This window comes from Conger conger, chromosome 14, assembly GCF_963514075.1.
Source record: "Conger conger chromosome 14, fConCon1.1, whole genome shotgun sequence".
NCBI lineage: Eukaryota > Metazoa > Chordata > Actinopteri > Anguilliformes > Congridae > Conger > Conger conger.
In genome coordinates this window covers 16394473-16411194 of record NC_083773.1, presented here as the reverse complement: position 1 = coordinate 16411194, position 16722 = coordinate 16394473, and the positions used below count along the sequence as shown (strand labels likewise).

At 44.4% G+C, this 16722-nt stretch overlaps 1 protein-coding gene across 1 annotated transcript; it reads left to right on the top strand.

The window, feature by feature from the left end:
• The first annotated feature begins 1476 nt into the window (after positions 1 to 1476).
• On the top strand, positions 1477 to 16705 carry LOC133110485 (RNA-binding protein 38-like). Its single transcript, XM_061220635.1, has 4 exons — positions 1477 to 2002; positions 5445 to 5568; positions 7839 to 7893; positions 15599 to 16705. The coding sequence occupies exons 1-4, from the start codon at positions 1793 to 1795 to the stop codon at positions 15894 to 15896; spliced, it is 687 nt and encodes a 228-aa protein (XP_061076619.1). The 5' UTR covers positions 1477 to 1792; the 3' UTR covers positions 15897 to 16705.
• The last annotated feature ends 17 nt before the right edge of the window (positions 16706 to 16722 follow it).

Here is a 16722-nt window from a genome sequence, read left to right as displayed (position 1 = left end):
CTCCAGGCAGGCTGCCATGTGCCTTTTACGAAGGAGTGGCTTCCGTCTGGCCACTCTACCATACAGGCCTGATTGGTGGATTGCTGCAGAGATGGTTGTCATTCTGGAAGGTTCTCCTCTCTCCACAGAGGAACGCTGGAGCTCTGACAGAGTGACCATCGGGTTCTTGGTCACCTCCCTGACTAAGGCCCTTCTCCCCCGATTGCTCAGTTTAGACGCGCAGCCAGCTCTAGGAAGAGTCCTGGTGGTTGCGAAGTTCTTCCATTTACGGATGATGGAGGCCACTGTGCTCATTGGGACCTTCAAAGCAGCAGAAATTTTTCTGTACCCTTCCCCAGATTTGTGCCTCGAGACAATCCTGTCTCGGAGGTCTACAGACAATTCCTTTGACTTCATGCTTAGTTTGTGCTCCGACATGCACTGTCAACTGTGGGACCTTATATAGACAGGTGTGTGCCTTTCCAAATCATGTCCAACTGAATTAACCACAAGTGGACTCCAATCAAGCTGTAGAAACATCGTCTTTCATGTTGTCATTATGGGGTGTTGTGTGTAGAATTTTGAGGAAAAAAATTAATTTTAGGCTGTAACATAACAAAATGCGGGAAACGTGAAGCGCTGTGAATACTTTCCGGATGCACTGTAAATTAAAGCAGTGTTAAGGATATCATGAGCTACCACAAGATGGCAGTCCTGTATAGACAGTAGCTCACTTTTTTTTTAATTAAGACGTAAACTAGTGGGAAACACAGTAGCTTCGTGTTCTAGACAGATTTTGGAACATTTTTCAAGAACACGGTTATGTCACCTACAAGTTGGCAGTGTAGTTCCCGTTTCCTTTCTAATTCTTAAACAGTTCTGTCAACTAACCAAGCGAACAAATATTTTGAACGAACGATGCCACTCATCCAAACGAATGAACATGACCGCCACCAACATGCTGAAAATGATCATAACGACACCTTTTAAGCCCGTGCCTATATGACTTTACTACCATTGTATGTAGCTACCTGCCCTTCAGAACACGTTGGTGGCTTTTTTGTGCTAGACTCTTCACACTATAATTTTGTATTATGATATAGCCTATAAGTATTTACTTAGTTACTAGAAATGTAGTATTTAAATGGGACTTTAAATAGCATTATCAGTTGAGATCCTACTAATTAGGGACGGACAAATCAACTTCATTTTTTAGCATGGACAATTCTGAATGAGAGGCTAATGGGAAATTACGTGTGTTTTTATACTTAAAAATTTAGCTTGGTGAAACATAGTGCTAGGGTCGCATGTTTTTGCGTTACTTTCGTTACATTTATTTGTGTAGTCTCAGACAAAAGCAGGTGAAAGGAGGTGGGGTGTTGGAGGGGGGTCTGGCAGCAGTAGGACAAAACACATTGGGCAAAACTACGGAGAGGCGTGGATAGATGTACCCAGTATAAAACCCTTTCCGGGAGTTTAGTCAAAGCGGCAAGTCAAGTAGCTAAGCCACCTGCCGAGACGGCAGTTCTGTGAACAATCGTAGCTAGAAAGGATGAAGTAAGAGTCGCATGGAATAAAAGTGCCATACTTCGAAGAGGAAGAAGGAAGAATAACTACAATTGGAAAACACATAGACGTGCTACTAGCTACATTTCGAAGTATTAGCTAGCTGGCTCGCAAATTCACTTGGATATTTTAAGCTCATGCCAGCCAATAACGTTAGACTAACTAGCTAGCCGACTGAAAGCTAGCTAGCCATCGTTTATTGGTTAACAATAGAATTTATTTAAGTAACCAGATAGCTAGCTAACCAATGCTTTTACATCAGTTTGTGAACGGTGCCCTGGAGGCTATGCATCCAACAATTCAAAAAGACACTACTTTCACAAAAATATTTGTGGGCGGTTTGCCTTACCACACTACCGATGCTTCTCTCCGAAAATACTTCGAGGCATTTGGGGACATTGAAGAGGCGGTGGTGATAACGGATCGACAGACGGGGAAATCTAGAGGATACGGATTTGTAAGTAACGTTAACGTTGGCAGTAGACACGTCCCCTGTGTGAATTCCCCTTGGTATCGTTTGAAGAAACATTGCACCCATGTGGTGCTGACTCTATTTTCATTCATGTGTGTTAATGACGAGGTAACGTCAGCCAAATGACCAGCGTCTAACTATAACTTGACGGCGAATTGCAAAGGTATTTGTTTCTTTGTTCGCAATGCACTGGCACTTGAACATAACGGTCCAATGAGGCTGACGATTAGATATTTTGCTTGCTCGTTTGCACTGCTGTCTTGCTGCTTCCTAAACTAGAAGACAACTTAAACCAGCGTTTGTGTCTGTTATCCAGGGTATACCCCAGATGCACCATATTTTAAGTTTATATCTGACAATGAATCGTGGATTTTATGTGGATTAGTAACTTCAGTTCTTCGGAAAAAATAGTCGCAGAAGGATGACTAGGGGTAGCGTAGGGTACACGCAACAATTGTCTCTTGTCATACATGTCAGTCATTTACTTCACGCTGTGAAACGGTCAATTGTTATACTAAAATGCCACAACCCCGAACAATAGTCTACACAACGTTGACCGTGGGATCGCAGTATAACGTTAGTAACTTGTAGATAGCTTGTTAGTTGACTTTGACGTTGGCTAGTTTGTATTGGTAACGTTATATTTGCTACAGCTGAAAGATAATTTTGTGGATGAGTGCACCACGGTGCGCATAATACCGCTGCATGTACGTGTTTCACGGGGTCTGAAATAACTCTGCTTTCACGGTTAACGCGTTAATCCACAATTCCTTCCCGAAATGAGTTATTCTACTCATCCAGCGACAATTCGATTCTGGTACAACTACGCCATAAAACGGTTTAACGTGAATGCTCCAGGTACTTCTGATACTGTATTTTATCTAACTCCACGCGCCTTTATCACGCTATCACACGAGAGCCCCCCCCCCCCCCCCCCCAAGAAGAGTTTGAGCTGATCGAATTAATTTATTGTAAATGTTTCTTCCGTGTCCTTTACATTACATTACATGTAATCATAATACCTCACCAATAACAAGGTACAGAATTAGAGCTATAGCTCCTGCAGAATACGATAAAATAAAGAGCGACCCACTTAAGTACCTCCTAGTTTGCTTTGTGTAGTTCGTTAAGACTAGTAGCTAGCAATATAAGTGTAATCCATTGATGCTAAGGAGCTTAAGGAGTGTAAATCTTGTGTTACAAGTGTATTTATTGCTGACTATGCTGTATGGCTCACATGAGTTGAAAGATAAGTAGTTTATTTCCGTAACATATGTCGTGTCTTCAGCGTGTGTGTGAAAAGGTGAATTTGAGAAGTTTAGGATCTTTCCGTTAATTTCACTTTCACGAATGGCTGACGGTTATTTACGACGCAAGCCTGTGTTTATCCGTTTTTTTCTCTGTAGAGCACGTGAACAGTGGCTCGCTTGCGCATGCTTTATATGGATATTTAAACAAGATCACCAGACCCCCACGTAAGGCAAAGTGGGACACGGCCTGTACATTATTGAACAAGAACTGCAGTGAAAGTGGGAGTCATTTATTTCCCAGTGTTGGACTGCTTGGTCGGCTGGACCATAAGGCCCTGTCACATTCCCTCTGTGCAGTTTTTGCCAGGAGATAAAAGGCAATGGTTAACATCCCTTTGTTATACCAAGAAGTGTGAGTACACTTTGTCCAAATGAGATGTTTTCACTTGCTTTAGCGTAAGCCACCAGCACTATACTGTGTGTGTGAAGGTCAAAGTATTGGTATCAGTTTTACAAATGCAAGCCTATTTACACTCACCTATTTCTGCAGTAATACTCTACTATAATAATTGCACAACCTTTTTTTTCTCTTTGGCAACCTTTGTGGTACTTTGCTTTCAGAAAATGACAGTATATGACTTGAGCCATTTTTGGAACCAAAAATAGTCTAGTTCTATAATTTGTGGATATTCTCATATGGACCATGAATCACATATTCAAACCCCACTTTTGTATATAAGCTATAAGCTACGCACACTTTTAGGTCTACATTCATATTGGTGACTACTGGATCTGCTGAACCTCAACAAATTGAAAATACATTGTGCTAACATAATAGAAATGGGAGCCCCGTAGTTGCATCATTAACGGATACTCGGGCTTGTTTCTAGGACAGCCTGTTCAACCGGCTTAGGGAAACGTGGGTGTTTTGATTTAGGAATGCTCTTGGTGGGCTATGCTCTCTGCTGCCATGAGTTATTTAATGCTTCTGCCAACTGACAAAATTTACTTGATAGTCCAGTCTTGCTTCTCAAAGGAAGTTATGATGGGGAATAGTAGCACTTCCACAAAAGTCCCCCATTCTGTCTTCTGTACTGCAAACGCCAGTACAGGAATATGTTCCAGAACCTTCCCTCCTCTGTCTTTACTATTTCTAGAGACAGTCTATTTACAGTGGCAGTCATGCATTTATGTAGTATTGTTTCTTTTAAAAAGGGTAGTAAATGTACAGCAGATGGCAAGTTTTGGTTGATTTGAATTCCACTCTCAAAAACCTCCAGTCCCCCACACCTAACTGTGTGTGGCTTTCTCCATGGTAAAAGTGTCCTGGTGTGTATGCTTGTGGATGTATGCAGGATGATTACTTTGGTGTTTGAATGTCATTCTTCTTCCCTTGAGCCTCTTTGTTTTCCCTTTATTTAAGTCCACATTTACTCTGACCCACCTTAGCTGCTGGTCTGTTTTATGTATGGAAAGCCAGAGGTGTTCTTACAGCAAATGTTGTGGGTTGGACATTCTCACATTCGATTATAGTTTTCCCTGTTTGAACAAGTCAGGCAGACGGTAGTGTGTTTATCCAGTTTATAGTATAGCCAAAAACATCATCAGTGCTTTGTCCTGGCTAAGCAGTATAGCCCTTTACCCATTTCATCTTGTAGAATTGTTACACCATGTTGTTCAACACATTTGCCTTGTAATTGAGAGCATTCCTCTAGATTGTTTTTGTTGAGTGATCTCTCAAAATCAGCAACAGGAAAAACATGAATGTCAGGGTTTCTTCCTCCATCTAGTGGGCAGAATGCACCAGTGAACTGCTTTGCGTGCATAAACAATGTCATCAGGGCACATGTAGGTGGTAGTGAAAATGCTGAGTTATGAAGGCTTTCTAGGTTTTGTAGTGCATGAACAGTAGTTGAGACTGGGTTATGCGTGAAGGCATTGCAGAAAGTTTGGTTTACTCTTCAGAGATTAGATCAGGGGTGGTGCTGGGCTTAATCCATGGGGTACGGGCCATCCGGATGATGTGGTGATCAGTGAATCTGCATAGAAACTTGCGCAGCATGACAGCCTCAAACACAGCTGCTGTCATTGAAATTGGAGCCACTATAAAAACCAAGATAAGAGGCTGTGGTGGGTCTTCTGTTGGTGTTTAACACTGCCTTTGTTTCCTGTGTCAGGTGACCATGACAGACCGAGGGGCAGCAGAACGAGCCTGTAAAGACCCAAACCCCATCATTGATGGCAGAAAAGCCAACGTCAACCTGGCCTACCTGGGGGCCAAGCCCCGTAGCCTGCAGACAGGTGAGCCTATACTGTGCTGGACTGTACTTTAGCAGATGACCCGCCAATCATTGGAAAGGTTAGAGGAAGACTGTAAACACAATGTATGCAATTAATTGAAGAATTTTCAAGAGATCACATCTATCACTCACCATCGACTCAACTTTGTAGATCCCTAAAAAGTTGATAGGCATATTTTGCAGAATTCCCTTCCAATTTCTCTGAATAATAATCAGAAGTGGGTGCTGAAATGAGTCATGCAAATATGACCAGGAGACCACAGGACATCCGCCAGGGACTATGTGGATTTAAATTAGCTAGGTTTCCTTGGATTACCAATACATCACTTTGTCACAACCATATACCAAGCAACTGCTGTTCACTCTGTTGTCACTAAGAGATGCCACTTTTCCAGTGGGCCTGGTTATCTGCTGTAGATGTGTGTGGAATGCAGGGCATGAATTAGTCACTCTCAAATGCAGCAGAGGAGGGTATGTTTCAGCTGCAGAGTTCATGTAGTGAGGAAATAAAGGGAAGCACAAATAAATTGGTGTTACCTGAGGTCTGCTAATTTGCAGCTGGCTCGGTCTGGCAGTGGTAGCTTCTTAGCCATGGTGCCCCCTCTTAACCACACTGATTTTTACAAATAACAGCTATTACTTCAGTCCTTTTAACCTTTTAAATGCTGTGCTGGCACAATGACACAACTCCGCAGGGACAGTCACACTGGCACAGGCCTGGTCACAAAGCTGAGTTTGGCAGGCTTTTACAATCACCCTGCTCTTGCATCTGCTGGAAAACACAATGTCATATCACAGCTGACTCTAATGGTGTGATCTCTTTAACTCCAGCTCCAAAACCCTGTATGTTGACTTTGAGCCTTGTTTTGTATACAGGCTCTGAAGTCTAATTTGTAAGGCCTCAATCTGATGCTTCATTCACCCGAACAGCCATCAACCTTAGTGAAAGCTTTATGGTAGATGTGCCACAGGGGTTATGATACTCCGGGCTTGTTGAAGACTAGAATTTTTTTTAGTGGGATTCAAATTTCTTGCTTTTATGTACACTAACCAGTTGAGGTATTTCTGAGGCAAAAGCTTAAGCCAGGACTGCCCAATCCTGTTCCTGGATATCCTGGAGTTTTTCATTTAAATCCTAATTTTGCCTAATCACACCTGATTCTATTAATTAGCAGCTTAACCAGTTCTCTAGCTGCTAAATGAAGTTCAAGTTCAAACGGTGTATTTGTGATTTGCATGAATACACTGGAATACTTGGCCACAAACCTCCTGTCATCAAAGACAATTACAATATGAAAAACACATGAACAAGTTTGACAAGATACATGATCAATAAAGTGCAGTACCTAGAGTGCTGTGGTGTCGATGATTCAGAAACCAGCCTGCTTCAGGGTAAAAACTGATCCTGAACCTGTATGTAGAGACGCTTTGCTTTACCTGTCTATCTGGGAAGCATTGGAAGCAGTCGTAACTTCCTGATGTAAGCGAACAGGCTGTTGCCCAGATGGCTGGAGTCTACGACGTGCTTTGTCATGGTTGGAGTAAAAACCTGCAGGATGGTAGATCTCCAGAACGGGCTTGGGCAGCCCTGGTTTATGCTGCTGAAACGTTGTTGCGCTCCCTCTCTTGTCCTCGGTTGTGTGTGATTGATGGTGAGCGCTGGGGGCTGTGTGATAAAGGGGATCCCCATCAGTGCATGCTGACTGGAAACCCTCGCTGTGAACACTCTCACGCTGCTGTGCAAACACTCTGGCTTTCAAAGCCCTGTATTTAAACCACAACAAATAAAGGCTAGTGTTACTCAAAAACACCACATAATGTAATGATGATCCCAACAACATGAACAGAATTAGTGAAATGTAAGTGGAACAAGTGGAATGAAGCCTCTCTAGAAGCAGTCATGTCAACATAGAACCCCTTCCTCATTCAATTTACTGTCTATTGTCCACAGTTCTCCTTTCATCATTTGTTGAAAGGGACTTGGTCCTCTTGTTTACCCCCCCCCCCCCCAACATCCACATATGCGCTCACACACATGTGCACAAGTCTTCGAGCATATTATCCATGCATTGTACTCGGATAAACAGTTTTATTTATTTATTTATATATATTGTGTTGGCGTGTGTCCCTTTGACATATTGGGCTGTATCTGTTCCTCCTCAGACATGTTTTCGCTCATTCTGTCAGACCTAGTGTTTGCCTGCTTGGAGATGGTGTGTGTAAGAGTGAGAGTGAGTCACCCTAACCCTCACCCTGCTCTCTCACTTCCAGGCTTGTCGGTGGGGGTGCAGCAGGTCCACCCGACGCTCATCCAGAGGCAGTATGGGTAGGTTTGCTGGCACTGGGGCGCTTGACACACAGAGGTCTTTACAGTGTGTTTTCGCATGAGAGCTCTCATTAAGTGTCTGTGCTTGGAGTCTCCCAGGTCCTGGACCCCCTTAAAGAGCTGCTCCCACCTCCCTCTGTGTATTGAAAGGGCACTCCACCAAGGCAGGCACTATTACGGGTGTTTATTGCCCTGGCAGATGTTTTTATTTGCAGTGCTCTGCAGACGGCTTGATTACATTTCTGGAGGACATTAAAAGGTTGGAGGATCTGAGACGGCAGTCCATGCGCACTGTCTGTACTCCAGGGCACAGAAGAGTGGCGGCGGTTAAGGGCTTAAAGGCTGCAGTGCTTCTTTGATATGGCCCTTTGCTGTTGGCCTGCAGCCCCAGTGCAAGTCAGTGGATTAAAGCTACCAGTAGAGACCAGTATTTAATCAGGCCCTGGAGAGGCAGATTGCGGCTGGCTGCAGGCTCACATGCTAATGGACAGGTAATTAGCACTACAGTGACATGAGTTTAAAGGGACTCCCCTAGAGACCTCCTTGGCCCTCGTTATCACCTCACTACAGCCGGCCCTGCACCTCCGCTCTCCCGCTCTCCTGCTCTCCCTGCTCCATGTCAGCCGCCTGTCCCCCCCCGCTGCCTCACTGCCTCTCCAGCACTTCTGTGGATCCATAGGAGTTTCACGTGGTGTGAAAAAATGCTTTCACATTGGTTAAACGCTTGAAGTAAATCCTATTGACAAACACGACAAGCTATCTCAGAGCCAAAGCAAAGTACACCTAACAAATGTCCTCATAATGTCCATTATGATTACCATTACAATTCTGAACATAAATAAATAAATAAAACTTATTCTATGAATTTGATGTAATTTCTAGTAAAATTTGGTATTGTAAAAAACAGCGATGCCTTAGTTGACCTAGAAAGTCGGCAGGGGTGGGGATATTTCAGAGTACAGATAAGATGCTAGGGCAGAAGTATTGCCATGTTTATATCTATTGTGGTTTCTTGGAGCAGTGTGGGGCAGAGACGTCTGTTGAGTATCGGCTCAATTCACTGTTTTTTATTTTGCTTATAACCCTGTTTGTGTGAACTTCAGCAGCAGTCAAACTACAGGGCCTCCTTCAGCCTTCAGCAGCCAGTGAACCCTGCAGCAGGTGCAGTGCGTGTGCGGACTGTGCCTGGCTTTGTGCTTGTGTATGTGGTGTGTGTATCCTTACCAAGGGCCACTGACTGCTGAACTGAGGCTATGAGGAAAAGTGCTAACAAACTACAAAACTAATGCACATAGGCCCCCCTCAGTCAAACAGGAAACACCTTGAAAGAAGAATCTCATTTCCTCCCTGTGTTCCTTTATGCCTGGCAGCGTGAGGTTATGGCTCTGCTGCACAAACACGGTCCCAGTGTGTGGGGTGTCCTTGTTATCTTCAGTTTGTGTGTGGGGTGTCCTGGTTTGTAAAACTAGCTGCTGGTGAAGCTATTAAAGACAGCCAGACAGTCCAACCAGACTGTTCTATTTTCCCGTAGAGCATCTTTGTGGCCAGTGTCTGTGAAAGGCGCTTTACAAATCTAATTTAATTGAACCACGAAAGTACACTAGTTGCCATGCAAGTGTGGAGCTATTTCCTCTGATTCTGTGTGAAACATTGGGCCTCCAAGTGCCCATTGCTGGGCCAGTCAGAGTGGTCGTGTGTGACGCAGACTATTCAAAGTGTACAGCGGTGCTTTGGAGCAGCCACAGACCTGCTCTGAAAAAGGTGCATCGCAGTTGAGACCCAAACGCTATCTCATGGTCGGGCTTGTGTCCAATAAGAGGAAGTCAGCCTCACTATTGTTCCTTGGATTGTGCAGAGGAGAGGGGGACAGCACTGAGTGGTTATGCTGTCACTGTACAGACTTGTCCTGCGAGGGTTCAGGAACGGGGTCGGGAACAGGTATCTCCACACTGAAGCGCTTTACTAATGTTTGACAGACAAGTGTTTGAGGGGGCCTGTTGTTTGTGTTGTGTGGCCTGCCTGCTCTTGGAAAGCATTGTCAGTATCAATCAGACCCACACTTTCTGTTGAATCATGTGCATTCTCTTGTCAGTATTTCCAGTTCCATTCCCTTTGTAATTTTTAAAAAATGATCTACAAGTGAATGCATGTCACTCGGAGCCAGTCTGCTGAAAGTGTTTTTGGGAAAGAGGCCATTCCTGCATAAAGTTGTTTTTTTGCAGGTGTTTTAGTCTTGTAATGGGAATGACAATGACTTTTTTTAAATTCACATTACATTTTCTTTTATTTTTGTATTTAATTTACATTACATTTTATTGTATTTCCAAGTAGAAAATAGTGGTTTGCTTGACAAGCGAATGTAGCGTGTTATTGTTATGTCATTGTTGTCATCTCTCTCTCTCTCTCTCTCTCTCGCTCTCTCTCTCTCCCTGTCTCTCTCTCTCTCTCTCTCTCTCTCTCCCTGTCTTTCTTTTCCGCTCTGCCTTCTCCCTCTTTGTCTCTGCCCTCCCTGTCTTTTGCACACAACCAAGGACAGGCCGCATATGTAGGATTCACCAGCTTCCCCTTTCACAAAAGCAGCTTGCTCTCAGGAGGGGGATTAGGCCCCGGGCTGAAACCCGACACCCTGGTGAGATGCTGGGGGGGGCGTGTGGCAGATGGGCATGAGCCTGGCTCTGCTGAACTGGCATTGTTGGGGATTGTGCTAATTGGGGCGGCGGTGCCAACTGCTCCCGTCCTCACCTTCCACAGGTGGCAGGCGAGTTTGTCTCATTAAATATTCACACACTTGCCGCCCCAGGGCTCCTTCTGAGGGTCCGTTCTGCACGTCTACCCCGAGCCTGTTTGTTTTTCTTCTGTTTTTTTTTCTCTCTTTGTTTTGTTTCCTGCCTTTCATTATTATGACTGGCCCAATCTCACAGTGGCACCCATACAGTTTGCGCGAGTGCTGGAAACCTCACCGACACCCTAGTTATCCATTCTGAGGAATTTCCCATGACGTCCCCGCGGATGGAAGTCAGTGCTCCTATCTGTGGCTCTGTGCATTGCCCCTGTATGTCCTTCCACTCCAACACACACACACACGCCATGTCAGTTAAAGGGCTGTGACTTTTTCTTTCTGTCCCTGTCTGTGAAAGAGTGACATCAGATGTGTGAGTTGGAGTGGAGAGATGCAGAGATCCTCTTTCCCCCATGTACCCTCAACTTCTTTCTCATACAAATAAAATGACGCTACAAATAATGAATGCAACGCTCTGAAAATGGGAAAGTGTCAGTGGGACCACCAGGGTCTCTCTCAGGCAGTGATGGTCATTCTCTCTCTATTTCCCTCCTGCTCTGGTGAGATGGTGCTGATAACAGCCCAAAACAGGAATACTGCCCACTCTCTTGTCGCATGCTGGCAGAAAGCAAAAGTGATGTCTCTTGGGGATAATTGAAGCCATTACTTTCTGAACATTTTTGTGGCGGATATCAGCGTTCTCTTTGATCTGATTCAGCTTCCCTTTTGTCTGAGTACTGTCTTGTCAGCAGTACTTTTCCACCGCGAAGAGAGAAATGTACACATTTCAGAGGAAATTTACAGTAAGAGAATTCATCTGAAAATACAAAAAAGAAAATATGGAGTGGGGAAAAATGCCACATTTTGGGGTGAGTGATAGTTTCTTCATAAATTGGCCGAAAGGAAAATGGCTGTTAACATGTCATTGTCCATTTATATCCAGTCACATGTATAGTTAATTGAATTTCAGATGGCTCAGTGTCTGGTTGGTCTAGTCCCATTTAAGAAATATATTATTTCAAGCCTGTATCATATTAAATACTACCGTCAATCAATCTAACTTCTATTGTTTAAGTGTGCATGGGTATATTTGTGTGAGCAAGGTGTGTGTATACATGTATATACTGGCTCGGTGTGTTCATTTGCATTCATGTGCTCCTGTGTATGTAGACGATTACCATTATGTTGAAATTGTGCATGTCAAAGAACAGGCTACGTAATTCTCAAAGAGCCTGTCCAGACATCTCAGTTCATGGGCTTGCTTTCCGTATGGTGACGGTGACTGTATGCTGACACCCTATGCTAACCCCCAACGCTAACCCCCAACCCTGGATGTCATGTGCTCCCAGTTGAAGCAGTCTGACGGAGCCCAAGGAGCAAGAGCCCCTCTACGGCAAAGGGGTGTCAGGCCACCCGTCTCCCAAGGTGACCGCTTGGGGTCAGAGTTTGCAGTGGAGTGGATTTCTGCTGTGTATGTGCGTGTGCGTGTGCGTGTGCGTGTGCGTGTGTGTGTGTGTGTGTGTGTGTGTGTGTGTGTGTGTGTGTGTGTGTGTGTGTGAGGATGACCTCCCTCCACTCCTCCCCCATCTGTAGCATGGCTTTGGAGTGCAGTGGGGTGCTGATTGCTGTTTGAAGGGGGGAGGGACATCAAAGGGTGTCCTCTCCCCTTCCTGTGGACTGCGCACGTGTGCTGTGCCTTCACTGCTGTGTTGTGCTGGCTTCTCACTTGACAGTGAAAAGGCGGGTGTGAGGGTTTGCCTAGCAGTAAAGGTTTGGTCTCTGCCATTTCTTTCAGGAACAAACCACTCCACTCTATTACAATAGAGGGCAGCACACTTGTAAGAACAGTATCTGTCCAAGATGCTTTTTGACAAGCAGCAGCCTATATATTAAGTAGCAGGCATTCAAATAAATGGAACATGCATAATTATGTTCACTCCAAATACACCAAAATTGTACTGTACTGTTCTTACTCCTGTCAGCTTATTGGGAATGAGAATTTCTAGCATGCAAATAGTGCTGCAATGCTGAAGTTGAACTTCAGAGCTAAGTACTTCTGGGTGATTCTATGAAAATGAGGTGTGGGAGTTTTGCTCAAACTTGTAAATGTCCTTTATATATTCAATAAAGAATATCCAAAATATTAGCCTCATTGGAACATGCAAATGCATTACAGTATCAACTGATCAGAAACTGTTCTTGACAAAATATCTACTAGTCTTTGTTTGGCAGGCATACACCAAGTGGTGCTAATGTATTAACCCCATCCACTCCCCCTTGTGGTTGAGTCGTTGACATCTCAAATTATTGTTGCGTTCATATTTATTTCATGCAAAAAAACTGTGACAATAAAAAGGCAAAACAGTGATGCCAGACCACTCAAAAGACTTGGTATGCCAGACTGTTTCTTATTTGCAATGCAGGGAAATAAAACAGCATGCTCCGCCAAGCCATGCTAACGTTTTGCAACCCTGACCTGGTCACAGACTCAGACAATAAAAGGCATATTCTAACAATCCTTGATACCATTTCTCTACGCCAAAAATATCGTGTTCCAATATAAGAACAAAAATATACAGTTCAGAAGAATCATGAATAAACACATTGGTTTTCTTTTCTGATCATGTGTCTGGACAAAAACATAAGCAGATGTTTTGTATTTGGAGAGATTTGGGGACACTTGAGGATATTTGTGCCGTTTTGAAAAAAAATAATGTGGAATTGAAATATTTGTATTTTTGTGTAACTTTTCTGTACACTATGTACATGCTCTGACATGAATTTGTTCTCTCAAATTTCTGAATGGCACAAGCCTCTTTAAGTTAAGTCTTCAACCATGTGTGTGCAGTAAATAGTTTGAGAAATTGGAGTTGATAATCAGAAAATAGACTGAAAATTCTATCCATTCCACACAATGAGTACACATTTCCAGGTTTTTTCCCCTGCTCTGATATAATGGACACAAAGATATAATGGACACAAACCCCAATTTCCACTCTAGAGTGAAGTTTTGACAAAGTTTGAGCAAAATTGTTCTGGTCAACTCCCATACCTCTGGTTGATTTTTCTCAGAATTACCCTTCTGCTAAAGTCAGTGCAGACAATTTCAAACATAGGCCTAATCATTTGGCCGATGCTTTTAGCCAATGCAGCTTACCATAAATGTGAGTTTAATATGGTAAACAAACACCACTAGAGCCAAAGCGAGGCAGAGTTGCAATCAAAGCTGTGCCAGTGCTGGCTTCAGTCCATTCTGCTCTGAATGAACTCATTTCAACCTGCATTGATTTTTATTAGTGAGAGCCAGGGCCTGCTGGCTGGCACATCCTGTGAAGTCGCTGTTGGGCCCTGTAGATGATGTTGACTGCGGCCAGTTGCCCCACAGGGCAACACTGAATCCTCATTAATCCCTAGTGCCCCCTGCTGCTTGTTCGGGGCCCCCATGGTCTGCTTCCTCAAGCTGCACATGAAGCGTCTTCCTCTGACTCATGTCTGTGCAAGCCTGGCTTGTGGGCTGCAGTGTGAAACTAAGCAGCTGGTGACATCACATGCTTTGGAGGAGAGTGCATGTTTGTCCACACTCTCACAGTGGCGACAGAGAGTGCAGTATGAACCTGTATTTATACAATTTGGCATTCCAAACTGGGGGAAAAATGGTGGGAGGAACTATAAAGAAAGAATGAGAATTATGCTGCTACTTTGCCTATTAATGTATGGTCAAAAATGTCACTGCTGCAGGCGTTTGAACTTTCGGAACGAATGAACCATTTCACTTGTGTAATTCTGTGATTTGGCAGTGATCTCATTACAAAGTTGTCCAGCTTATTTGATATGCTGAAAAGAGGGAACATTACGTTTATGTGGTCTTAGATTCTACATCTTATGTTTTTCGTGTTTCCACTGAACTGATAGGTTAATCATTCTAGAAAACAAGTTATTAAAACTCCATTTTGGTAGGAACATTAGGAATTAGACAGTTCATCGTTGTGGCCAGATTATTCCTATATCAGATTTCCCCACTGTATGATTACAGAGGACATTGGCTGGGTGACTGCTGTCCCTTCTGTAAAGCAGCAGGATGATAAAATATGAGCTCATTATCTGTGACCATTTAGGGTGATTTAAACCCAAGTTGGGTTTTTCTTTTTTCCTTTTTCCTGCACGCCCCACACAGGGATGCCATGTCCCCTGGCCCCAGCTCACCCCCGGTCACCCATGAGTAGCACAGTACACCCAAGAGGGCAGAGACTGCACTGAAGTTTAAAAATAACCCCACCTCCCCTCCATCCCCAGCAGAGAGCTGTTCCTAATAATGCCTCTGTGGAGTGAGAGTGCTGAGGCGGCTGTGCTTGTACATAGGCGCATTGTGGCCATCGGGGTGTTGTAGGAAGAGACGTGCGCTTGTGAGTGTGAGTTCAGCGTGGAAAAGGCCCAACGCCTTCCCTGGACCTTCAATGGGAGCTTGTGCTTTTAGTGCACTTATTAGTTGTGATTTACACCTCCTGTATCTAAGCAACAGCAATGTTGCTGCGCGAAAGTATTTGGTTGCAGGCGTGGGTTTTGCATCACAATATTCGCTACCTTGGTAAAATTAATTTCTCATTAAAAATGTCCATGGAAAATTCCAACAAAAAGAATAAGGGAAAAAAAGTTATTGTTTATTCCTTTGACTTAACTGACTTCTGCCTTTTTTTTGTTTAAACACCTAACTGGCAACCAGAGAACTTGACCGTAGCCCGTTTTATCTGGAAAGCCAGGTCTGCCTGTCGCAAGTTGTTTCAGCAGCCACAGTCTGCACCACATATCTGCATTGTCAGATTCTTTGTGTAAAATTTTTCTGTGCAGTCATGATGCACTCCATCCTGTGCCTTTTGTGTGTTCCAGAAAAGGTGATGTAACGTTTCGTTTCTCTTTTTCTCTCTGCAGACTGGCCCAGCAGTACATTTACCCACAATCCTTTGTGCAGCCCAGCCTGGTGCTTCCCTCTCAGATGTCCTCGGTGAGCGCCCCCTACCTGGACTACAGCAGCGCCTACGCCCAGTACGCCTCCGCCGCCTTCGAGCAGTACCCATACTCCGCCTCCCCGGGGTTCCTGGGATACGCCTACACCCCCAGCCCCAGCGCGCCCACCCCGGTCCCTCAGTCGCTGCCCTCGGGGGCGGGCGTGGCCAGTGCCTTCCTGCAGTACCCGCCCCAGCCCCTGCAGCCGGACCGCATGCAGTGAGCTCACATCACACTGCAGCGCACTGTGACATCAGGAGAAACCCCACGCTCCCAGTGACGGGGCTGTCGCGTCAAAGGGCTTCCAGAAGCACATGCCAACGCTGTGTATTCTGTTTAATAATAATGTTATTATTATTACTCTTACTGTTGTTATGATTATTGTTATTAATGTTCTTGTTACACTCAATGTCATTGTTGTTGTTGTTGTTATTGTCATTATCCATGTTATTACGATTATATTGTTTCAATCAGAGGAAACCTCACTCTTTGTCAGTTGCCATGTTCACACGCAAACGAGCTGTCATCAGCACCTGCATTGTGGGGTGGTGGGGTGGGCGTCGGTGGCAAAAGCATGGACAGGCAAGGGCACGGCTGTAGACCTCTTGCCTTGCGGTGGAGGAAGGATGATACGGGCTCTGCTTCCTGGGAGAAATGGGCGGCGGGGCACCCAGCCTCCAGCAGCTGTAGACCATTGTGAACCAAGAGGATTAGGACTCCCTCGCTCTGTGGAGCTTTAACCGGTACTCAGCCATGGAGAAGCGGCCACCAAGGGGTCCTCCCAGAGCTAACGGCGCATGAAGATGACATCAGTATCACCTGCTTTTTATGAGGCCTTAATCTTTTCACCCCCAATACCCTACACTTCCATGATGTGAATATTAAGTCCTTGCTCTTTTCACTTTTTATATGAGACTCCTTAATGCCAACATTAGAATTTCTCGTTCTTTTTCAAAGGCAGGTTCATGTCTTTTCTAATTATATTATTGTAGTTTGATGTAGATAATCACAGCTAATTTCAATATGCAATTATGAGGGGGGAGGGAGGG

What these genes read in the sequence shown, in the direction of transcription:
- LOC133110485 (XM_061220635.1), top strand. Translation starts at nt 1,793, where the DNA reads ATGCTTTTACATCAGTTTGTGAACGGTGCCCTGGAGGCTATGCATCCA. An exon ending in AATCTAGAGGATACGGATTT is followed by an intron (nt 2,003 to 5,444) that starts GTAAGTAACGTT and finishes TTCCTGTGTCAG; the next exon opens with GTGACCATGACAGACCGAGG. An exon ending in GCCCCGTAGCCTGCAGACAG is followed by an intron (nt 5,569 to 7,838) that starts GTGAGCCTATAC and finishes TCTCACTTCCAG; the next exon opens with GCTTGTCGGTGGGGGTGCAG.